Source organism: Ambystoma mexicanum, chromosome 4p (genome assembly GCF_040938575.1).
Source record: "Ambystoma mexicanum isolate Mex_15411 chromosome 4p, UKY_AmexF1_1, whole genome shotgun sequence".
NCBI lineage: Eukaryota > Metazoa > Chordata > Amphibia > Caudata > Ambystomatidae > Ambystoma > Ambystoma mexicanum.
In genome coordinates, this window is record NC_090927.1 from 233,061,566 (window position 1) to 233,088,036 (window position 26,471).

The window sequence follows — 26,471 nt, forward strand, 5'->3', positions numbered from 1 at the left end:
GAGTTTGGTGGGTAGTCAGGACTTAGAATAAATGTATTAATTCAGAACTGCTTCCCCTTATGCCCATGAGGACTCACCCACAAACTGGTTGGGGATTTAGATGGTGTCCAACTGGTGTTACATATCTGGGAATACTTTTTCCACAGACACACACACAATATGCACTGACAACTACTTAGCAGCAATGGAATTTGCGGAAGCCAGACAAGATGGCTGGGGCAGCCTCCCACTTTCCCTCATCACCTGTATATACATTGTCAAGATGGTAATTCTTCTTAGATTTTATATGTATTTCTTAAAATCCCAATCAGACCTCAGGGTGAAGAGTGTTGGAAGTTGGGCAAAAGGGACGTCAGCAGAGTCATTGAAAAATCTGACATTATTACTGCAGTGTCTGCTGCCCTTTTTGGGTCTGGGACACATCTTTGCTGCAAATTCGAAGTTTAGTCTTTAATGGAAAAAGAAAGAGAATGCTTAATATTGAGTAATGCCACCAGTACATGGTGGTCTTTCTTGCTGATAAAATACAGTTGTTCAGACTCACACTAGATCAAGCATTTTATTCCTTGAAGTATCCTATTTGCTTAGTCGGCTATTTCCCTTGACATTTATATTGCTGTTAAGGAGAATGGTTAGGCATAGTTTATGTGGATTCATTTAGCTGATCATTTCCTGTGCCTTTCAAGGTCTTATTTGTAACATCCCTGAAAATCTAAGTTGCGCTAACTACTACCATATCAGATTTTTGTTTAGGTATTGAAATTATTTGTCTCACCTGCATTATTTATGATTAGACAATGAGCGCAAAGATTGGAAGAAATAGCAAATTAGTGGTTTGCATAAGAAAGCAACGCAATGCTCTTCCATTCAACACAATATTAACTTGCCAATGCTATAGGGCATTTCAGACCTATTTTGTTCAATATTGCATTCCCTCTGCTGTATAACAGCAACTGTTTGTACACTGGTGTCCTGCTTAGAACATGGCTAAAATAAAAGACAAACTGGCACTGTTTCACCTCTTCTATTGTTTGGTTTCAGGGTCATCGAGTGGAGGCCATTGGGTATTCTGAGCAGCCATGGAGCATGACGGTTCAAATCAAGGGCTCAAAACAGGCCACGCTAAAAGGTATATGTTTGCACCACCTAATAGCTGAATTATATGATATGATATGGCATTTATAACGCGCCTATACACAAGTGTCTCAAGGCGCGAAAAGGCCCCTATCTGCATTTAATTGATATTTATATCAAGAAATGCACTTAAGCCCTCCTGAACAGTTAATACTGGCCTTGCTCAATCTCTCCACCATTTCTGATACATGCATGGCAATGCACATACGCCACTACATTGGGATGTTCTGTGAAAACCACCATGGCATCCGGTTCCCGCACTCTCCATTTAGGCATAAATGAAGGAATGCAAAATTCACAAGTGTTTTACATATTGTATTTATGCACATTCATTCTCTAAGCTGAAATATGATATGAAATATTATATGAAAGAATATAGAAATTGTAACATTTGATAATTTTTCCAGCACTCACTTGTGAGCAAGAGCTTAGTAACAAAAGAGTAAAGAAGTAATATAAAAAAAGTAATATGAGAAAAGTGACCAGTGCAAGGTCACAGAGACATACCATCCCTATGGCTGTACTATAAAGGATATTACCTTCAATATAATCACCATAAAGTACTTAATGCTCTGCAAAATATCATACATACATGTTTGGGAATTTAGGATCACTAATGCCGCAATATATTTATTTAATGTGTTACAGTTTAGTTAATAAACTTTACACATACAGAATAATGATTAATCAAGAATTAATTCTAAAATCAAACTATTATAACATCAAATTAAATAACAACATCATAAAATAGCAATTAATATTTACTTTGGAAAAATAGGGTTAAACATCAAATTAAAATAAATAAATAAATCCAGTCTAAACCTAAAACCTAAAACATGTCCAAAGTATACCACCTTACCAAACCATGAGTAAAACGTGCATAGAATAAGATATTATACAAAGTATCAAAACAGAGTAATGAAATAGATCAGAACAGAGCATTATGAAACACATGTTGTCACAGTCTTCAAAGATCCTGGCATAGGCAAGGACAAGGTTTGTAATGTAGTGTGGACAGCCTATTCAAATCTTGATACCCAATTTCCCCTCTATCCTGAGCCAAATGTTATATAAAGCAGTCAAGACTCGTATATTCTCTGAGTTTAAGCAGTGATGCCAAAATAATGATTCAGGGATTGCTGACAAATCATGGGTATACTTTCCAATATGGTGATGAATTACAACAATCATACTTCCACATTGTGTCAAGACATGTTGTGCTGTCTCCAAAACATTGTCAATTTTACACAGTCTACATATCCGTAGTTCCAACAGCGTTCGCTCTCTCCTACCCGTAACCCATAGGGTCGGGAGTTGGTCCAATCTTAGTAGAAGAATAAAGCATCGCAGTCTTTTGGAAGGGCATAGATTGAGGTAGTCTTGCGGTTTCATGAATAAATAAAGCCTATATTGCACAAAGTCATAACTTTTCAGTGAACTGAGGTCGGCAAAATTCTCCAGCCAGTCCCACATTTCAATACGCTTATCGAGAGCTATCTGGACCTGTTTAGAATCCCCCCTTCTCGCCAAGACCATCCTACATCTGCAAGATATTTGAACATTTTGTCAGCTGGTGAGAGGAGATTTTGCCACAATGGGCATGGAAATTCCCATATTTTCTAAACCCAATTATTGCACATATAATTTAATTGAAGTCGATAGTGTTTAGTGCTTTATCAGTAATATAAACTGTGGGAGCCACATGATCCTTGTTCCAATCCTTATAGATATATTTTGCTAAAAACTGTCCATATAAAAAACTACTCATTTAAATTGCTTTGTACTGTGCGAAATTGCAGACATCCTTCTGCAGGTATTGCATAATATATTACCAGGCCTGCGGTGGTGGCCCTGTAGTTATGGGTAAGTTGCTCAACCCATAGGAAGAGCACTGTTTGGGTGGCTTATAATTTGCCCCCCCCCCCAATCCCCAGACGAATCATCACAAAAAAAAAGTATATGGGCCAGTTAGGTTGTTTCTGCGATGTTGGGCGAGGTTTCATTAAGGGGGGCAAAGTTATAGAGGGGTCACATAATGTGTGTTTTTTTCCCATAGACGCTATGGAAACAAAATTTTGCTCACACCTAGAGCCCAAACCGCTGGACGGATTTTCACCAAATTTGCGGCACGAGTGATGGCTTGGTCCTGAAAGCGTGCTTTTGTAAATTTGGTGTAAATCCGTCCAGTAGTTTCTTCAAAACGATCAAAAAGTATGTTAAAAAAATGTGTTATATCTGGGTTTGGTCCATGGCATTACTTCCCAGTTTGGTCTGTGGACGGGTCTCCGATTGGTCTCGAGGGCGGCGCGATGTCTGCTGACATGGACATGCCAGCTGATTGGATAGTGAAAAGCTTGAGGTGACTCAGATTTTCAGAAATGTCCGCCATGTTGGATTCGCAGACATACGCTGGTGTCCGCGAGCATTATGGTAAAAAAAAACATATATAAAAAACACAACATTGTACTGGCCAAACTAAGGAAAAGATCTCTGGAGAGGTGAAGGGTGATGAGGATGGGATGGGATATAGCCTTTGAAAGCCAAAAGATCGGGCGTTTTTCTTCTCCGATGTCTGCAAATAGTCCAGGGCAGTGCTGAGGTTCTGAGATGTTTGCAAACATTAGAGTTGTTCGGGGGCATCTATGTCTATTTCTGCATGACAGGGTTGGTGAAAAGCAGTTTTTGGATGTTTTAAAACTTTGGCACCACTCAATGAAACTGCATGGAATTTTGGAATGTAATTGTAGACCTCATTACGAATGGTTTTGCAAAGTGTGGTTCTATTTTTTCAAGAGGGAACACATTCAGAGGGGGATCCAAAAATATTGTAAAGGCTTATCAATGTTGTGGCATTTGGCGAATCTGCACAAAAGTTACTAAAACTATTGTAAATCTAGAAATTAATGTTTTTGCAAGGTCTGGTGGGATTTTGTCAAGAGGGGGCAAAATTAGAGAGTAGTCTCAACTTGTTTAGATGGCTTATAACCTTCTTGCCATGACCACGAGGGACCAGCGATGGGGTTAAAGTGGGCATGACTACCATGTACCAGCTATGTGGTAAGGTTTTTCGAAATTGGGATAGGTTTGAAAGGGCAATAAACATTGCTTTTGGGTACAGATAGCAGTGCTGCATGGGATTGCACCAAATATGCATGAGGAGAGTCAGCAAGAACTTCAAAGCATGATTTTACAAATATGTGCTGTGTTTTGTTTGTTTTCTTAAGTGTAAAATGTAAGTACACAACACAGTGATATAACATTGGTGTCCGGGAAATGGGGTGTGCAGTAAAAATATCCAGAATTTTTTTTTCGAAAGACAAAAAAGTCAAAAATAAAACGTCAAAAAAAGAAGTCGAATCATTTATTTTTTATTTATATTTATTTTGTGGCTCTCGTATGTAAAAAAAAAAGGTAAAAACAAAAAATAAATAAAAAAGGGGAGGTTGCAGGGGGATTTCGAATAAAAAATGTAATTATTTTTCGATATTTTGGCTTTCAACCTTTTGTTTTTTGATGTTTTGACTATGAACCGGGAAATGGGCATGCAATGAGCAAGGTGAAATGTGTACTGTAATTTGCTTATTGGGGCATGCGGAATGGCTGAAGCGGTAGGTTTGAATGGGACAGAATTGTCTGCTTGAAGTTACAGCCTGAAGTGGTGGGACTAGATGACAACAAATGTGTGCGATGAGCATTAGCAAGGACCTGAAACCATGTTTTTGGAAATATGCCTTGTGTTTTATTTTTTGAAAGTGTAAAAATGTAACTTGAAAAACTAGTGATATACATTTGGTGTTTGAGTAGTGGGGCTGGCCTGCGGCAAACGCAAATGTGTACTCTGATTTGCTCATTGGGGAATGTGGCATGGCCAAAGCCTATGCCCCATGGATTTGGAGACTGGCCATGGTTGAAAGTCATGAGCACCGACCACTGGTGACCTTATTAGGGTATAGTGGACACTGAGCTAGGATGCAGTATAGGTGCAGTGAATAATAGGGGTGGTGTTTGTGATGACATTTGTGATGACATTTGTGATGTCATCTTTGATGTCCTGTGTGTTAGTCTTAGCAGTGCACGGTGGTGGCGCAAGTTATGGTTGCTTAGCTTACCATAAGTGGCGAATTTCAAGGGTTTTTCGGTTTTACTTGGAACCATAACGTCCCTTTAACAAAGTTTTTTCACTGAATTTCATAGGTTTTTAGTAGCGCAACTTAACCATAACATCCCTTTAACAAAGTTTTTTTCACTGAATTTCATAGGTTTTTAGTAGCGCAACTTAACCATAACGTCCCTTTAACAAAGTTTTTTCACTGAATTTCATAGTTTTTTAGTAGCACAACTTAACAATAATGACTTTGACTTTATATACATGTCATATGGAACTGACTAGATCTCTTCTTATGAACTTGATGTCCGCGAACTTATTTAATGTTCGCGGACATGTTCGGAGAACAGTACCACTACCTAAAAACTGTGGGGGGGGTAGGGTATGTTTGATTGTTATATCATAATATAGGAACATTTAACAAATTCAAAAAGCAGCACACAAACACATTATATATAGTAATACATAAGAAATGTAACCCATATATGTAACACACTAACCATTCATATAAATACAATATGTTCTGAAATGGAATATACCACAAGAAGATAAATTGGCTTCCAACATAATTACCTCACAGACACAACAGAACTGAGAACAAGACCAGACCCACTGAATACATAGGACGTATCTTACCAGAAATAGTAAGTGTACTTCATTTTACTCATATATTTATAAACTTTCTGCATTAGATTAAAAAATATATCTTTTTTTTTTCTCACAGAAATGTCTAGTACTCTGGAATGGCTAGAGGACAGTTTCCCACATGAAGAAATGTCACAAGATAGTGAAACTAATGGTAAACACTTTATAATATAAACCATTTATTTATTATTTTTTTATATACATTTAACATATATATTATTTTTTTGTACAGAGGATACCAAAATAGAAAAAACTTCAGAAAACCCTGTTATGGATAACAGTCTTCACAATATAGAAGAAAAAATGGATGTATTGTTGGCTAATTTTAATAATTTAAAAACTTTTGTAGAAAATCATTTCAAACCAAAAACCTCGTACCATTGCCCCACATGTGCTTGTCCCTCCTCACCATATCCCAGTCAATTATCCCCAAACCCTCTCCATAATCCAAAACGTTTTGATGAGACTTCCATCCCTTCTTCACCTAATACCAATCATGTTGAAACCCCAAATTCTCCTGTTTTTGTTTCTGTTTCTGCCTCACCTTCTCTGTCATAAATTATTAATATATGTTAAATAAAGTTTAATTTTTATATTGTATTGTGAATAGTTTCCGTTTTAAAAAAAAAAAACAATAAAAGTGTCCGCGGACAGTGCGAGTGTTCTGAAATGTTCGTACATAAACGAAAATGGAGGTGTCCCGAAGAACACCACACCTGTTCGTACTGTTCGCTAGCAAGTTGAAACTGTTCTAATAACACGCGTGGTGTCCTGAAATGTTCGTAAAGAAACAAAAATTAATGTGTTCTAAAGAACACTATATCTGTCCGTAATGTTCGCTATCAACTTAAAACTGTCCTAACAACACAATTGGTGTCCTGAAATGTTCGTAAATAAACGAAAATGATGTGTCCTGAACAACAGTACAACTGTTCGTAGTGTTCGCTAGCAACATGAAACTGTACTAAGAACACACGCAGTGTCCTGAATTGTTCATAAACAAACAAAAATTAAAGTGTCCTAAAGAACACTATACCTGTCCGGTACTCTTCGCTAGCAAGTTCAAACTGTTCTAAGAATGCTATTGGTGTCCTGAAATGTTCGTACGTAAACGAAAATGGAGGTGTCCTGAAGAACACTATACCTGTTCGTAGTGTTCGCTACCCAATTGAAACTGTTCTAAGAACACAATTGGTGTCCTGCAATGTTCGTACATAAACGAAATTACACGTGTCCTGAAGATCACTATATCTGTCCTTACTGTTCGCTACCAAGTTTAAACTGTTCTAAGAACACACGCGGTGTCCTGAAATGTTCGTTTCACGTGTGAGGCACTTTTAATTACTTCAGAACCTGAACAGTGTCCGTAGGACACCAATGCGCATGCGCTAACCAATCTACGTGCACTTGGTGTCCTGCGGACAGGCGCTTCCTTCGCGGACTAGTTCGCGAACGGATCATATGACCGCGCCCATGCTCATCGTGTGTCCTGAAATGCGGACACTGTTCGTGTCCCCGAACAATTTAAAAGTACATTTTCAGTTAATCCATAATATTTTTCAATAAAATCTCACCATGGCACAAGTCCCACTTAGCAATCTTGAGTTTCTATATACCTTTTGAAACTTTCCGATCCTTTTTTTGTGTTCGATCTGTCCGCGGACAGTGCGCATGTCCGCGAACCGCGCACAAGCACCCCTATAAAAGACCACGCCCAAGAGCTTATTCCCATTGTGTTTCTGGCTATTCTTCAGAACACAGTGATTTTTGCTGCCACCTGCAGACTACACCATCATCGAGATGGCATCCTTGGCTGCTGAACTGCCACTTGGTGCTGCACCTGCTTCAGCACCACCCCTACCCCCTCCACCACCACCACCTCCCCAAGGGCCTGAAGAGGGGCACAGGAGTGAGGATGCGGAGGAGGAAGAAGAGGATGATGAGAATGAGGTAGAGGAAAACCCTACTACCCGCACTAGGCATGAGTCTTGGGTGTGGCGGTTATTTACCATTCATGGTAATGTTCCTAAGGCTCGTGCAAACCGTGTTACCTGCAATGAGTGCAAAATGATACTCAGTCGCGGGAAGCACGGTAAGTACAGCTTTGGGACCACTACTATGAAGCGACACCTGATGTCATTTCACTCTGGGGCTATTCGCAGGGTTGTACCTTGCGAAGAACGTAGCAGGTTGATTTCCTCTACTTTCATCCTCTGTTTCTGATCCTGTCACCACAAGGACCACCTCTGTGGGACAGCGTCTTCCTCAAGCTACCTCACAGGCCATACAGAATGCTGATGACCCTTACCTTTCGAGGGTCACAGTTGTATGTATGTACTGTGACACAGTACTCTGCAGGGGGGAGCGACTTCGGAGTGCTTTTGAGACTATCGTCTCAGAGCACGAGAAGACCTGCTCGCTACCCAAATAAAACCCACTCTACATCTTCCTCTCTCAGTTCGCCCTTTCTTATCCCTGTGGTTGGTGTTCCCCCCCTTTACCCTGCTTTACCCTCCTCTCCTAGTGTGTCGTGTCTGAAAAACCAAAAAAAATACAAAATTACAAAAATCAAAAAAAAATAAGGCTCTTTTCAGAGCCGCCTTTCCCAGTTAAAAAATAGAAGTGAAAATAAATGAAGCAGGCCTCTTTGTATTTTTTAGAAGTCCGCTGACAGTTCGCGAACATTAAAAAAATTGGGTTGCTACTCCATCACAAACATTGTAATTTTCTCTGGAAAGAAGTGGTGGCTCTGAAAAGAGCCTTTGGGTGGTGTTCGTAAGTCAAAAATTGTAAATGCTTAACATCTACTTCAAAATCATTGTTGTAATTCCAAAAAAGGTCGCAATGCATTTTGTACATTTCTCAGAAAAATCTGATTGCCAGCATAAGTAAGATGGACTCCATCTCTGCGAAAAATGTATGTACTACAAAACATAATATTTTCATTGTGAAAAGAAGACATGCCAAAATCTCTTAGAAAGGCACAAACAGCCTTATTAACATTGCGCCTTGCTTTTTCCATTTGTGGACCAAATGAAGAAGAACGAAGCCACATTTGTCTCTGCGTAATCCGTGAAAATATCACTTGAGAAATAGGAAACATGTCCATACCCTTCCTAAGTCCTTCTTTCATAGCAAATTGCAAAGAAATTCCAGTCACATGTCCTAAACTGTTCCCTCCACAATGAATTACAATTATGTCTGGATGTTGCTCTGTCTCCAAAGTAGCACAGAGAAGTAGCAAGTCCAACCACTTCATTCCACGTACTCCATGCCAGTGTACTTCCACATGTGGGAATCCAAGATCTACAACTACTCCACAGCTTTCTGCATGCACCTTCAACCAATGTATCCACGAATCTCCTAAAATCCAAACAATCTGTTTTCTGAAACACACAGCCATAGCTATCTTTTGTTCTCTCAGCAGAAAGAGTATCTGAGAAAATCTCTCCTGGCACAACACACCCACCAAACTTTCCTGACCAATCCCTTTCAGTGCTTATTCTCATTTGCATGACTTCTGAACCCAAAAATCCCCGGATGTAACTCCCGATGTCCGCGAACTACCGCCATGTCCGCGGACATATCGTAACATGAACAGCCCTTATACCATTTCCACTACACTCTCTCTGCCATTCCCTCATTGGATGTACCTCAAAAATCACATGACCGTGCACCAATCACATTCAAGACCTCTACATCTAACTGCATCATCATAGATCAGCACTGCAAATGTACTCTGAATCTCTCTGAGTACAAGTGTCATATCATTGGCAAGCAGCATCTACCAGAAATACTGTACAAGTCTTCAAGATTTCTACTTGCAGCTCCATGCATATCCATATGCATGAACACAAACTTCAGGTATGCATATTTTCTGTATAGTAGATGAACACATTTTCAAACAGACTTTTACCTTGTAAAATCTGTAAAATGAATTTACTGTACTTTTTTCAATTTCCTAAAATCAACTATCACTTATAAACCTTTATACTATTTACTTTCTTTATACACACACACTCAAATCATGTTAAACTAACATTTTTTAAATGAAATATATAGACTACATATATTCAAACAAAATTGCATGCAAACACAACCTATGTTTAAACCTTTATAAAAATACTTATACAATTTCATATTTTTTGTTTTTATTTATTTATTTACTTAATTACTTTAAATTAGACATGACATTGAGGCGCTATTACCTAGAACAGTTTACTTACAGAAATAGTGGTATTCACTAATATATTATAAATTTCACAAGACATAGTAAAGATATTTTTTTTTTGCTACAGTTAGTCATTCAATACAATTTGTTCATTAAGAACATATCATATGTACTGAACTGATGCAATGTATCTTATGTAAATAAATTAGTTTAATGGTTTTAAAGAAGGCACTGAGGATTTCAATTAAAGAAATCAATATCTAAATTAAAAACAGTGCTATATACAAACAAAGTTACTAATTTGAAGCTTTTACAATTGCAGTGAAGACGAGTTTCCTGAAAAGAAGCAGCCGAATTCGAAGAAGAAAGAAAAACTAAGAAGTTACCTGTTAATTTTAAAAAAAGTAAGTAAAATATCACCATAATATTTGTATTATTAATCAAATATACTATAACGTTAATACGAGCTATTTCGGTTTCTAAAAATAGAGATTTTGTACCATTTTGTCCAAAAATGTCCATGTATTAAACAGCGATTTACAGCCAGAATGGCCCACAAATTTCTATTTTTGGACACACAAATTACCCAACTGAACCACTACAGTTTTCATATTATAGAACAAACAACTGTTTTAATTGTATACATTAGATTTACTATTTGTACTTTTCCACACCACTAGCTTACTTTTTTTTGTCATCTGAACCCCAGTTTAGTAACACATAAATTCAAGAATACCTATCCCTACTAGTTTTAGATCCCAATGCACAATCACACACCATTACATACATCTTTATCATCTTACTCAAACACTCATGCACACAGCACACATACATTCCAGAACACCCCAACCCATATCTTCTTTATTTTTTTCAACAGACCCTAAAGAATGCCTACCAAAAGTCAAGTCCGTAGAAAGCAACGCAAAAGTAGAGCAAATGAAAATAAAGGTGTCCAACATAAGCATCCATCTCTAGCAGAATTTGTAAAAAAAGTTGACACAAAACAGCTAATACAATCATTTAGTGAAACACAAGAAGTTTCAAGTACAACAACTTCGCTTCCTCTATCAAAATGTAAAACAAACCAAAAAACAATTAACAGAAAATCAGCTATCAGTACAGATAAAACTACTTCTTCAAATTTTAATATAGTGCAAAGTAAGCATACCAAGAAAGGTATTTTAGCCAAAATATACCGTCACAAAGTCCGTCAAAATCTTATAAAAACAGGAGAGAAATCAGGTTCAAAGCTTAAAACCTATCGTAGGAAATTAATCTTAGAAGCATTGATGGACAGTGCAATTCTTCTCAAAAGAAATGTATTTATTTTACTGTTAAACAAAATGAAACCACTAACAAAACTAATAACTAAATTACAAAAAAGACTTTTCAATAAGCGAAATAGCAACAGAAAGAACTTCTTAAGTATCAGCGGAGGTGAATGGAATCACACTACAAGCACAGAACCATATTTTAATGAAGAAGCGTACAAACAAAAGCAAACGAATACAATTGCCATACATAGCAGTGGTCGAGGTTATGAAAAAGTGTATAATACCATAATGGAACAAGAAGTACTTCTTACAAAAATATGCCCTGAAAACTTAGAATTACCCCTCCATTCAACTGAATCAGAACGTCTAGTGTACAAATGGCCATGCACGTCAATGTGTAACATTCCCAAACAATGTTTCAAATCTTTTACGCCAATTCCTCAATAAATATGTAAAAAGCAAAGACAAAATCAACATTAAATTACTGCAAAATATAGATACCTGTCCAGTGCGCAAGTACACAGGACTACAAGGACATTCATTGGCCTGCATTACAGGACCTACTTGTAAAACCACTTTCCATGATATCAAAAGGATATCTACACATCATTCAACTATAAGAATTCTAGTCTATAAACTGTACTATACTAAAAGTCCTGCTTTAGCTCTAGCAAAGTTAAATAACATCCTTCTACATGGTACAGCAAAAGACCTACTTGAAGAAATTCACTATATCCAGAAAAAATATTTTGGAAGTGAAAGCCATTTACAGAATGAAATAGCTTTAAACCAATTATGCAACAATTCTACACATGGCAACCTTTTGCTAAACACATACAAAAAAGAAATACTAACATTTAAAAGTACATCAGCTGAAGTTCCAAACCATGTATGTGTATGTTGCCGTAGAATTTTTTATAAAAGTAACACAAAAACTGTGAACCTATCATACAAAATAGAAGACAATGAAGATTCTAAATGGTTTGAATTAGCTCTCTACCTTGTAGCAGAAAACAAATATGAAATAACTGAGCCCTTTATACTTTGCAGTTATTGCACTACAAAACTTGACAACAACCAAACTCCTTCACGTTCTATCACAAATAATTTGGAATTACACTCAGTACCAAAACCTCTACAACAACTTAATTTATATGAGAGCATCATAATTCAAACAATACACCCATTTCAAGCAATAATACGCCTTCAACCAAAAACAGCAAAATTACCTCCCTCTGAATTGGTAATAGGCATTCGTGGAAAAGTAGTTTATTTACCATTAAATCTAAAAGAAAATGTGCATACTCTAGGAGTGCAACGTCCAATGCAGCAACCTTTAATTATATTAGTAAATGGAGTACCTAAAAAAGACAAAAAAATATGGCAACAGCTGGTAGATTTATATAAAGTTAGACAAGCCTTCCAATATCTTAAAGAGAATAACGAATATTACAAATAAATTAATATTGAAGAAAACTTGAAAGATACAACTGAAATAATTCAAGAAACACAAGAAGCTGGTCAATTTGAGCTACTAGATCCTGCTACAATATCAAATACTTTAGACCATTATACAATTCATCCTTTGCACTGTAATGACACCGTACAAGATGTACTGGAAACTTACCAAATGCGTCAAACAAAAAGATCGCCAACCAGTATATGGGAAAAAAGTATAGAAGCAGGTGCTTTTCCTCTACTCTTTCCTACTGGCAAAGGAGGGAGGTATGATGATAGACCTATTCAAATATCAGCTTCAGAATACCGCTCATTACGGATGTATTCTGAAGATCCCAGATTTAGACAAAATGTGGAATACATATTCCATCTACTCTTTGAAAGTGAACTAGCAACTTTATGTTACGGAGTTGCACACATATTAAAATCAGGATCACACTTTCAAAATATGACAGCTACACAATTATTAGAGAAAGTGCAACAAAAGGATGAGGTTTTACAATCAAATATTACAAATCTATTAGCAAATATGCGTGGTACTAAAGAGTACTGGTTTCGATGTCATGGAGATGTACGTTGTATGATCAGAAACCTTGGCCCACCCACTTGGTTTGTTACATTAAGTTGTGCAGAATATGCATGGGAAGATTTACATGATTTCCTACGCATATCAAATAAAAACAAAACAAACATAGATATTCTAACACCTGGAGAACTTTGTTCTTTGGATCCTGTTAATGTTTCAAGATATTTTCACCATCGCTTCATTGCTATGCTACATTTTATTTGTAATAAAACTGTTCCTCCCCTTGGAGAAGTGCAACACTTCTTTTGGAGAAAAGAATACCAAGCCAGAGGAGCACCACATATCCATATGCTTTTCTAAATTTGGTCAAGACAGTGATGCCACTGTTTTACAGTTTATTGAAAAATATGTCACTTGTGAAATTCCATCAGAAGCCACAAATAGTGATCTTCATGCACACATTTTACAATTTCAAAGACACAAATGCGGAAAATATTGTCGTCGCAAATACAAAAACAAAGGCAAATACTACACCAAATGCCGATTTGGTTTCCCTAGACCAGTTACAAATACAGGTCAAGTAAACAACCTCATGTCTTCAGTTAGACATAGTGTTAAAGGTAAGTCACCTAAAAATACATATTACATAAAAAGAAAAGAAGAAGAAAAATATATCAATGATTATAATGCAATCATTGCCCACTTATGGAATGCAAACATAGATGTGCAGTACATTGCAGACAATTCTACTGCAGTTGCACAATATGTCACAGCATACTTAACTAAAGCAGAAAAGACAGAGCTCCAAGACCTCTGGAATGACCTGTCATCAGATAAAACAGTATCTCAGAAATTATACAGCTTGGGCATAAAAATGCTCACCCATAGAGAATGTGGATCTTATGAAGCAGCTGATCGTTTAACTGGTACTTCATTGTATGGTAAATCTGAACATATAGTATGGCTAAGTCTTGGTCCAGCTAAATCTAGAAAAAGAGTTCTAAAATCATATGAAGATATAGAAACAATAGCCAAACATGATCCCAACAGCCAAGACATTTTAAAAAACAATTTATTGGACACATACTACCCAAACAGAAGTAATACTTTGGAAAACATGTGTCTATACCAAATAGCCCAAAACTACACATACAAAAATAATATGAAACCTGATGAAAAAAAAGGTAAATATAGAGTGACAGACTGTGAAGGCAGCTTAGTTAAACTCACTAAACCAAATTTAATTAATCATATCAAATTGTCATTGAAGACTCCTCAACATAAAGAAGTATATTACATGTCCCTGCTACAACTCTTCAAACCATGGAGAAAAGAAGAACAATTACTAGATAACTATGACTCATAAGAGGATGCTTTCAAAGCAAATGAAAGCACTATAACTGATGTAAACTTTACACAGTACAAAACAATGTTGCACAAAGAACAGCAACATGAAGATAAACTCCAAGCCCAACTAGATAAGGATACTCCTGACAGTAGTCAACCTTCTGTAACAGGAAGCCAAGAACCACTGGGAGAACCACTAATAACAAATGAGGCAGAATTAGCTATGATAGAAGTAGAAAACACCATGTGTCAGTATGAAGATAAGGAAGACTTAACTATACTACAATCAAAACTAAACAATGAGCAAAGTAGCATTTTTCAAGAAGTAACAAAACAAATTGCACATGGTGTAAAACATGAAAATAAAGAATGTTCCTGCCATAATTATAAACCTATACTACTGTACGTCAGTGATGAAGCTGGTTCTGGCAAAACATTCCTAATCAAAATCATTAGTAAGTTCCTTCAACAATTGACAAACAACAAACTGTCAGCTGTTGTCACTGCCCCCACAGGCTTAGCTGCCTACAACATAGGTGGTGTTACATTACACTGATTACTACTATCACCAGTAGAACACCAGAACAAATTAGACTATTACAAACTTTCTGCAGAAGCTGCAATGGAATTATGCAGAGTATTGAAACAAATGAAAATGCTACTAATAGATGAAGTGAGCATGGTCTCCAACCTGATAGCTTTGATTCACCTCAGATTACAAGAAGTACTCAAAACAGACTATGAAGAGCTCTTTGCAGGAAAACACATTATTGTTTTTGGAGATCTGCTTCAATTAACACCAGTAAAAGGTCAACCTATTTTTAAAACATTAGGTCACAAACTCTGCCGTAAAACTGTTGGCAGCATTGGAAATGTCAACCTTTAGCAACATTTCCAATACAGAGAATTAACAGAAAACATGCGCCAATCTGCAGATCTAACTTATGCCAACATTTTAAAAAGTTTGAGAGTTGGTATACTTTCTAAAGAAGCAGAAGCAACATTGAAAACCCGGCACATTAATGCACTTTATGGCGATAATGCATGTGCTACAGATGTTATGGAACAATTAGCCCACAAAAATGTCAATTGTATGGCCTTAATGCCAACTCTTGCAAGCTGTCTCAAATTCAATGAAATAATGTTAAGTAAAGAAATGCAACCAATAATGGAAATTAGCGCCACAGACAAACTAGATGTACTTGGTATGACACTACCCATGTGTGACCAAGCCACAACAAGACTAAATAATTTAGAAAAATCAATCTCAAACACAGCAGGCTTAGAAAAGATGTTAAAATATCTTTAAATTGCAGAGTAATGCTTAAACGTAACCTTGACGTGGACCAAGGACTAGTTAATGGAGCACTGGGTACAGTTTTTGGCTTTCAAACATACCCACGTGACAACAAAATTCAGTTTGTCAATATACTCTTTGACAAACTTTCAGAAGTAAAACGGATAGGGGGCTCAACAGCTAGATTCCTTCTCTTCAAAGATATGTATGTACGCAGAGAACAATTTTCTCTAACTCTTGCATACGCAGTCACGATTCATAAATCACAAGGTCTTACCCTAGACAAAGCAATGATAGATATTGGTAACACAGTCTTTAAAGAAGGCATGAGCTACGTAGCACTATCACGCTTACGTACACTTGACGGTCTATTTCTAATCAACTTTGATGCAAGTAAAGTAAACGCTGATATTCCTTGCATTTTAGAATATAATAGACTTCGCTCACTATACACTCCCCATCTAAACACATATTCTGTTCCACAAAAACTAAAACGTTGTAAAAGAAAACTAAATCAAACAGAAATGCAACAGGACGTCACTGCAAATCCTCCAAAGAGAGTAAAAGAAACTAATACTTCATCATGTACCACAAACAAAAAAGAATCAATTAGAGAAAGTAAACCAGGTACTTCTTTAAAGAAGGAAGACAAACATAGATATTCTAACACCTGGAGAACTTTGTTCTTTGGATCCTGTTAATGTTTCAAGATATTTTCACCATCGCTTCATTGCTATGCTACATTTTATTTGTAATAAAACTGTTCCTCCCCTTGGAGAAGTGCAACACTTCTTTTGGAGAAAAGAATACCAAGCCAGAGGAGCACCACATATCCATATGCTTTTCTAAATTTGGTCAAGACAGTGATGCCACTGTTTTACAGTTTATTGAAAAATATGTCACTTGTGAAATTCCATCAGAAGCCACAAATAGTGATCTTCATGCACACATTTTACAATTTCAAAGACACAAATGCGGAAAATATTGTTGTCGCAAATACAAAAACAAAGGCAAATACTACACCAAATGCCGATTTGGTTTCCCTAGACCAGTTACAAATACAGGTCAAGTAAACAACCTCATGTCTTCAGTTAGACATAGTGTTAAAGGTAAGTCACCTAAAAATACATATTACATAAAAAGAAAAGAAGAAGAAAAATATATCAATGATTATAATGCAATCATTGCCCACTTATGGAATGCAAACATAGATGTGCAGTACATTGCAGACAATTCTACTGCAGTTGCACAATATGTCACAGCATACTTAACTAAAGCAGAAAAGAGAGAGCTCCAAGACCTCTGGAATGACCTGTCATCAGATAAAACAGTATCTCAGAAATTATACAGCTTGGGCATAAAAATGCTCACCCATAGAGAATGTGGATCTTATGAAGCAGCTGATCGTTTAACTGGTACTTCATTGTATGGTAAATCTGAACATATAGTATGGCTAAGTCTTGGTCCAGCTAAATCTAGAAAAAGAGTTCTAAAATCATATGAAGATATAGAAACAATAGCCAAACATGATCCCAACAGCCAAGACATTTTAAAAAACAATTTATTGGACACATACTACCCAAACAGAAGTAATACTTTGGAAAACATGTGTCTATACCAAATAGCCCAAAACTACACATACAAAAATAATATGAAACCTGATGAAAAAAAAGGTAAATATAGAGTGACAGACTGTGAAGGCAGCTTAGTTAAACTCACTAAACCAAATTTAATTAATCATATCAAATTGTCATTGAAGACTCCTCAACATAAAGAAGTATATTACATGTCCCTGCTACAACTCTTCAAACCATGGAGAAAAGAAGAACAATTACTAGATAACTATGACTCATAAGAGGATGCTTTCAAAGCAAATGAAAGCACTATAACTGATGTAAACTTTACACAGTACAAAACAATGTTGCACAAAGAACAGCAACATGAAGATAAACTCCAAGCCCAACTAGATAAGGATACTCCTGACAGTAGTCAACCTTCTGTAACAGGAAGCCAAGAACCACTGGGAGAACCACTAATAACAAATGAGGCAGAATTAGCTATGATAGAAGTAGAAAACACCATGTGTCAGTATGAAGATAAGGAAGACTTAACTATACTACAATCAAAACTAAACAATGAGCAAAGTAGCATTTTTCAAGAAGTAACAAAACAAATTGCACATGGTGTAAAACATGAAAATAAAGAATGTTCCTGCCATAATTATAAACCTATACTACTGTACGTCAGTGATGAAGCTGGTTCTGGCAAAACATTCCTAATCAAAATCATTAGTAAGTTCCTTCAACAATTGACAAACAACAAACTGTCAGCTGTTGTCACTGCCCCCACAGGCTTAGCTTCCTACAACATAGGTGGTGTTACATTACACTGATTACTACTATTACCAGTAGAACACCAGAACAAATTAGACTATTACAAACTTTCTGCAGAAGCTGCAATGGAATTATGCAGAGTATTGAAACAAATGAAAATGCTACTAATAGATGAAGTGAGCATGGTCTCCAACCTGATAGCTTTGATTCACCTCAGATTACAAGAAGTACTCAAAACAGACTATGAAGAGCTCTTTGCAGGAAAACACATTATTGTTTTTGGAGATCTGCTTCAATTAACACCAGTAAAAGGTCAACCTATTTTTAAAACATTAGGTCACAAACTCTGCCGTAAAACTGTTGGCAGCATTGGAAATGTCAACCTTTAGCAACATTTCCAATACAGAGAATTAACAGAAAACATGCGCCAATCTGCAGATCTAACTTATGCCAACATTTTAAAAAGTTTGAGAGTTGGTATACTTTCTAAAGAAGGAGAAGCAACATTGAAAACCCGGCACATTAATGCACTTTATGGCGATAATGCATGTGCTACAGATGTTATGGAACAATTAGCCCACAAAAATGTCAATTGTATGGCCTTAATGCCAACTCTTGCAAGCTGTCTCAAATTCAATGAAATAATGTTAAGTAAAGAAATGCAACCAATAATGGAAATTAGCGCCACAGACAAACTAGATGTACTTGGTATGACACTACCCATGTGTGACCAAGCCACAACAAGACTAAATAATTTAGAAAAATCAATCTCAAACACAGCAGGCTTAGAAAAGATGTTAAAATTATCTTTAAATTGCAGAGTAATGCTTAAACATAACCTTGACGTGGACCAAGGACTAGTTAATGGAGCACTGGGTACAGTTTTTGGCTTTCAAACATACCCACGTGACAACAAAATTCAGTTTGTCAATATACTCTTTGACAAACTTTCAGAAGTAAAACGGATAGGACGCTCAACAGCTAGATTCCTTCTCTTCAAAGATATGTATGTACGCAGAGAACAATTTTCTCTAACTCTTGCAAACGCAGTCACGATTCATAAATCACAAGGTCTTACCCTAGACAAAGCAATGATAGATATTGGTAACACAGTCTTTAAAGAAGGCATGAGCTACGTAGCACTATCACGCTTACGTACACTTGACGGTCTATTTCTAATCAACTTTGATGCAAGTAAAGTAAACGCTGATTTTCCTTGCATTTTAGAATATAATAGACTTCGCTCACTATACACTCCCCATCTAAACACATATTCTGTTCCACAAAAACTAAAACGTTGTAAAAGAAAACTAAATCAAACAGAAATGCAACAGGACGTCACTGCAAATCCTCCAAAGAGAGTAAAAGAAACTAATACTTCATCATGTACCACAAACAAAAAAGAATCAATTAGAGAAAGTAAACCAGGTACTTCTTTAAAGAAGGAAGACAAACTCCAAAAAAGCAGTTAGATACAGAACTACCTGGACCATTTAAATTCTCAAATATAGTTGGTGTAAGTTGCTATGCAAATGTAGCAATGAATATTCTATTTCAATTACCACCAATTGTTGACAACATTTACTTACACTTTAGAGACCCATTGTGTATACAAATGTTAGTACTTCATAGAAACGCAAAAAACACATATAGTGTTTATGGAATAAGTCAAGAACTGGAATGGTGAAATTCACTATAAACTCACAGGAAGATCCACAAGAATTTTTAATGTACTTACTACAAGTACTGGAAAACAAAAACATACCTATAAAGGAAATCTTCCAGATTTCATACATGTGGAAACATACATGCACTCTGTGCAACAATGTGACACAAGAAGAAATTCCCAATGAACGCTTCATATATATATCAATACCAAATTGTGAATCCATTCCATTTCAGCAACTTGTACAAAATGCAAACCATGGTAGATTAAGCTCTACCTGCATTTCAGATAATCGCTCCACGTTAGTAATACAAACACATAGTAAATACGTAATACTAATGCTTCTACGTTACAATGCAGATGGTACCAAAAACAACTGCAAGCTGACTGGATTCACACATAGTCAAATATCACTTGGTAAGAAAACCTTCACAACAATAGGTATAATCTACCACGCAGGAGCCACAACCAATTCAGGGCACTACACGGCATATATACAAAAGAAATGTGGATGGTTTGAATGTAATGATAGTACCATTACTCTAAAGCAGAGATTACCAGCAAATCTTACAAACGCTTATTTGATGTTCTTAAAACCAAAATTTGATAAATAAACTGTATTTAAACCTTTAAGTAAATTTGTGTTGAAAAAATATAAACTGTTAGAATACTCCAAAAGCTATCTAACTGCTCAAAGATTCTACAACAACTAATCAGATAAATGAATACCACTAAATTAGACCAGAAAATACAGTTAGAATACGCCAATTGGTATCTAACTGTCCCAAAATTATAAATTTGTGTTAAAATAATATAAACTGTTAGAATACTCCAAAAGCTATCTAACAGCTCAAAGATTCCACAACAACTAATCAGATAAATGAATACCACTAAATTAGGCCAAAAAATACACAGTTAGAATACGCCAATTGGTATCTAACTGTCCCAAAATTTAACAATATCCAAATAGATAAATCAAAACCACTAAAATATATTAAAAAAATAGACAGTTAGAATACGCCAATTGGTATCTAACTGCTCCAAAATTTTATAATATCAAAACAAATGAAGAATCTGTTACTGCTCCAAAAAAAATACAACAAAACAAAGTATAAAGCATTAGCCAGAAACAACAAGTGAACACTGAAAACAAACAAACAAATGGATTTTTTTTTCTCCCACAGACCCACTGATTTTAGCAACAAATACAGAAACTGAGCAAATTGCACAGTACTCTGATTTGTACTCTACTAAATATGAGGGTCGAAAAAAAAATAAAAGTATATTGCTTATACAATGTACAAAATACTAATACTAACATGCTATTTTCTTTTATCACAGAAATGAAGAAGAAAAACATGGACTCCCATTACTAGACCAAACAGTAAGTATACAATAATAAGGACAACCATAGCAGCATATCACATCCATAGTATCTAATACCTTTATTCTTTATACATTTGTTTTTCACCCAAAGTTATAAGCAAATATGAATGTGATATGCTGCGGTGGTTGTTGCCAGGGCCAAATGGCCATGCACCCAAGACTCTATGCCCTGGCAACAACCACCGCAGCATATCACATCCATAGAGTCAAACATTTCAACTATGATCTATGGGAAACTTTTAATGTCCGCGAACAATGTGAGTGTTCTTAGAACACTTTGAACTTGCCAGCGAACAATACGGACACCGTTTTCAGGACACCCCTACGAACATTTCAGAACAACGCGATAGTTCTTAGAACACTTTCAACTTAACAACGAACAATACGGACAGCGTCCTAAGGACACCCCCTACGAACATTCCAGGACACCGGAGTGTTCTCAAAAACGTCTTCAGAACACCCCCATTTTGTTTATTTGCGAACATTTCAGGACACCGCGGGAACACATTCAACTTGACAGAGAACAATACGGACAGCGTCCTCAGGACACCCCCTACGGACACTACCCGGACACCGCGAGTGTTCTTAGAAGCGTCTTCAGAACACCACCATCTTGTTTATTTGCGAACATTTCAGGACACCGCGAGTGTTCTTAGGACACATTCAACTTGATAGAGAACAATACGGACAGCGTCCTCAGGACACCCCCTACGAATATTCCAAGACACCGGGAGTGTTCTTAGAAGCGTCTTCAGAACACCACCATCTTGTTTATTTGCGAACATTTCAGGACACTGCGAGTGTTCTTAGGACACATTCAACTTGACAGAGAACAATACGGACAGCGTCCTCAGGACACCCCCTACGAACACTCCCCGGACACCGCGAGTGTTCTTAGAAGCGTCTTCAGAACACCACCATCTTGTTTATTTGCGAATTTGCCCAAAGTTATAAGCAAATATGAATTTGATATGCTGCGGTGGTTGTTGCCAGGGCATACAGTCTTGGGTGCATGGCCAAATGGCCATGCACCCAAGACTCTATGCCCTGGCAACAACCATCGCAGCATATCACATCCATAGAGTCAAACATTTCAACTATGATCTATGGGGAACTTTTAATGTCCGCGAACAATGTGAGTGTTCTTAGACCACTTTCAACTTAACAACGAACAATACGGACAGCGTCCTAAGGACACCCCCTACGAACATTCCAGGACACCGGGAGTGTTCTCAAAAACGTCTTCAGAACACCCCCATTTTGTTTATTTGCGAACATTTCAGGACACCGCGGGTGTTCTTAGAACACATTCAACTTGACAGAGAACAATACGGAGAGCGTCCTCAGGACACCCCCTACAAACACTCCCCGGACACCGCGAGTGTTCTTAGAAGTGTCTTCAGAACACCACCATCTTGTTTATTTGCGAACATTTCAGGACACCGCGAGTGTTCTTAGGACACATTAAACTTGACAGAGAACCATACATTTGTTTTTCACCCAAAGTTATAAGCAAATATGAATGTGATATGCTGCGGTGGTTGTTGCCAGGGCATACAGTCTTGGGTGCATGGCCAAATGGCCATGCACCCAAGACTCTATGCCCTGGCAACAACCACCGCAGCATATCACATCCAAAGAGTCAAACATTTCAACTATGATCTATGGGAAACTTTTAATGTCCGCGAACAATGTGAGTGTTCTTAGAACACTTTGAACTTGCCAGCGAACAATACGGACACCGTTTTCAGGACACCCCCTACGAACATTTCAGGACACCGCGAGTGTTCTTAGGACACATTCAACTTGACAGAGAACAATACGTTTGTTTTTCACCCAAAGTTATAAGCAAATATGAATGTGATATGCTGCGGTGGTTGTTGCCAGGGCATACAGTCTTGGGTGCATGGCCAAATGGCCATGCACCCAAGACTCTATGCCCTGGCAACAACCACCGCAGCATATCACATCCATAGAGTCAAACATTTCAACTATGATCTATGGGAAACTTTTAATGTCCGCGAACAATGTGAGTGTTCTTAGAACACTTTGAACTTGCCAGCGAACAATACAGACACCGTTTTCAGGACACCCCTACGAACATTTCAGAACAACGCGATAGTTCTTAGAACACTTTCAACTTAACAACGAACAATACGGACAGCGTCCTAAGGACACCCCCTACGAACATTCCAGGACACCGGAGTGTTCTCAAAAACGTCTTCAGAACACCCCCATTTTGTTTATTTGCGAACATTTCAGGACACCGCGGGTGTTCTTAGAACACATTCAACTTGACAGAGAACAATACGGACAGCGTCCTCAGGACACCCCCTACGGACACTCCCCGGACACCGCGAGTGTTCTTAGAAGCGTCTTCAGAACACCACCATCTTGTTTATTTGCGAACATTTCAGGACACCGCGAGTGTTCTTAGGACACATTCAACTTGACAGAGAACAATACGGACAGCGTCCTCAGGACACCCCCTACGAACATTCCAGGACACCGGGAGTGTTCTTAGAAGCTTCTTCAGAACACCACCATCTTGTTTATTTGCGAACATTTCAGGACACCGCTAGTGTTCTTAGGACACATTCAACTTGACAGAGAACCATACATTTGTTTTTCACCCAAAGTTATAAGCAAATATGAATGTGATATGCTGCGGTGGTTGTTGCCAGGGCATAGAGTCTTGGGTGCATGGCCAAATGGCCATGCACCCAAGACTCTATGCCCTGGCAACAACCACCGCAGCATATCACATCCATAGAGTCAAACATTTCAACTATGATCTATGGGAAACTTTTAATGTCCGCGAACAATGTGAGTGTTCTTAGAACACTTTGAACTTGCCAGCGAACAATACGGACACCGTCTTCAGGACACCCCTACGAAAATTTCAGAACAACGCGATAGTTCTTAAAACACTTTCAACTTAACAACGAACAATACGGACAGCGTCCTAAGGACACCCCCTACGAACATTCCAGGACACTGGAGTGTTCTCAAAAACGTCTTCAGAACACCCCCATTTTGTTTATTTGCGAACATTTTATGGACACCGCGGGTGTTCTTAGAACACATTCAACTTGACAGAGAACAATACGGACAGCGTCCTCAGGACACCCCCTACGGACACTCCCCGGACACCGCGAGTGTTCTTAGAAGCGTCTTCAGAACACCACCATCTTGTTTATTTGCGAACATTTCAGGACACCGCGAGTGTTCTTAGGACACATTCAACTTGAAGAGAACCATACATTTGTTTTTCACCCAAAGTTATAAGCAAATATGAATGTGATATGCTGCGGTGGTTGTTGCCCGGACACCGCGAGTGTTCTTAGAAGCGTCTTCAGAACACCACCATCTTGTTTATTTGCGAACATTTCAGGACACCGCGAGTGTTCTTAGGACACATTTAACTTGACAGAGAACAATACGGACAGCGTCCTCAGGACACTCCCTACGAATATTCCAAGACACCGGGAGTGTTCTTAGAAGCTTCTTCAGAACACCACCATCTTGTTTATTTGCGAATATTTCAGGACACAGCGAGTGTTCTTAGGACACATTCAACTTGACAGAGAACAATACGGACAGCGTCCTCAGGACACCCCCTACGAACACTCCCGGGACACCGCAAGTGTTCTTAGAAGCGTCTTCAGAACAGCACCATCTTGTTTATTTGCGAACATTTCAGGACACCGCGAGTGTTCTTAGGACACATTCAACTTGACAGAGAACCATACATTTGTTTTTCACCCAAAGTTATAAGCAAATATGAATGTGATATGCTGCGGTGGTTGTTGCCAGGGCATACAGTCTTGGGTGCATGGCCAAATGGCCATGCACCCAAGACTGTATGCCCTGGCAACAACCACCGCAGCATATCACATCCATAGAGTCAAACATTTCAACTATGATCTATGGGAAACTTTTAATGTCCGCGAACAATGTGAGTGTTCTTAGAACACTTTGAACTTGCCAGAGAACAATACGGACACCGTTTTCAGGACACCCCTACGAACATTTCAGAACAATGCGATAGTTCTTAGAACACTTTCAACTTAACAACGAACAATACGGACAGCGTCCTAAGGACACCCCCTACGAACATTCCAGGACACCGGAGTGTTCTCAAAAACGTCTTCAGAACACCCCCATTTTGTTTATTTGCGAACATTTCAGGACACCGCAGGTGTTCTTAGAACACATTCAACTTGACAGAGAACAATACGGACAGCGTCCTCAGGACACCCCCTACGGACACTCCCCGGACACCGCGAGTGTTCTTAGAAGCGTCTTCAGAACACCACCATCTTGTTTATTTGCGAACATTTCAGGACACCGCGAGTGTTCTTAGGACACATTCAACTTGACAGAGAACAATACGGACAGAGTCCTCAGGACACCCCCTACGAATATTCCAAGACACCGGGAGTGTTCTTAGAAGCTTCTTCAGAAAACCACCATCTTGTTTATTTGCGAACATTTCAGGACACTGCGAGTGTTCTTAGGACACATTCAACTTGACAGAGAACAATACGGACAGCGTCCTCAGGACACCCCCTACGAACACTCCCCAGACACCGCGAGTGTTCTTAGAAGCGTCTTCAGAACACCACCATCTTGTTTATTTGCGAACATTTCAGGACACCGCGAGTGTTCTTAGGACACATTCAACTTGACAGAGAACCATACATTTGTTTTTCACCCAAAGTTATAGGCAAATATGAATGTGATATGCTGCGGTGGTTGTTGCCAGGGCATACAGTCTTGGGTGCATGGCCAAATGGCCATGCACCCAAGACTCTATGCCCTGGCAACAACCATCGCAGCATATCACATCCATAGAGTCAAACATTTCAACTATGATCTATGGGGAACTTTTAATGTCCGCGAACAATATGAGTGTTCTTAGACCACTTTCAACTTAACAACGAACAATACGGACAGCGTCCTAAGGACACCCCCTACGAACATTCCAGGACACCGGGAGTGTTCTCAAAAACGTCTTCAGAACACCCCCATTTTGTTTATTTGCGAACATTTCAGGACACCGCGGGTGTTCTTAGAACACATTCAACTTGACAGAGAACAATACGGAGAGCGTCCTCAGGACACCC

The 26,471-nt window shown here is 38.0% G+C and overlaps 1 protein-coding gene across 2 annotated transcripts in view; it reads left to right on the forward strand.

The window, feature by feature from the left end:
- The window catches only part of PKHD1 (PKHD1 ciliary IPT domain containing fibrocystin/polyductin), a 4,356,595-nt gene that overhangs the window by 4,073,333 nt on the left and 256,791 nt on the right, over window positions 1-26,471 (forward strand). For both annotated transcript variants that reach the window (XM_069605754.1, XM_069605755.1), the window contains one exon: window positions 1,042-1,129. In XM_069605754.1, coding sequence (XP_069461855.1) covers window positions 1,042-1,129 — 88 coding nt within the window. The remainder of the gene's footprint in view (window positions 1-1,041; window positions 1,130-26,471) is intronic.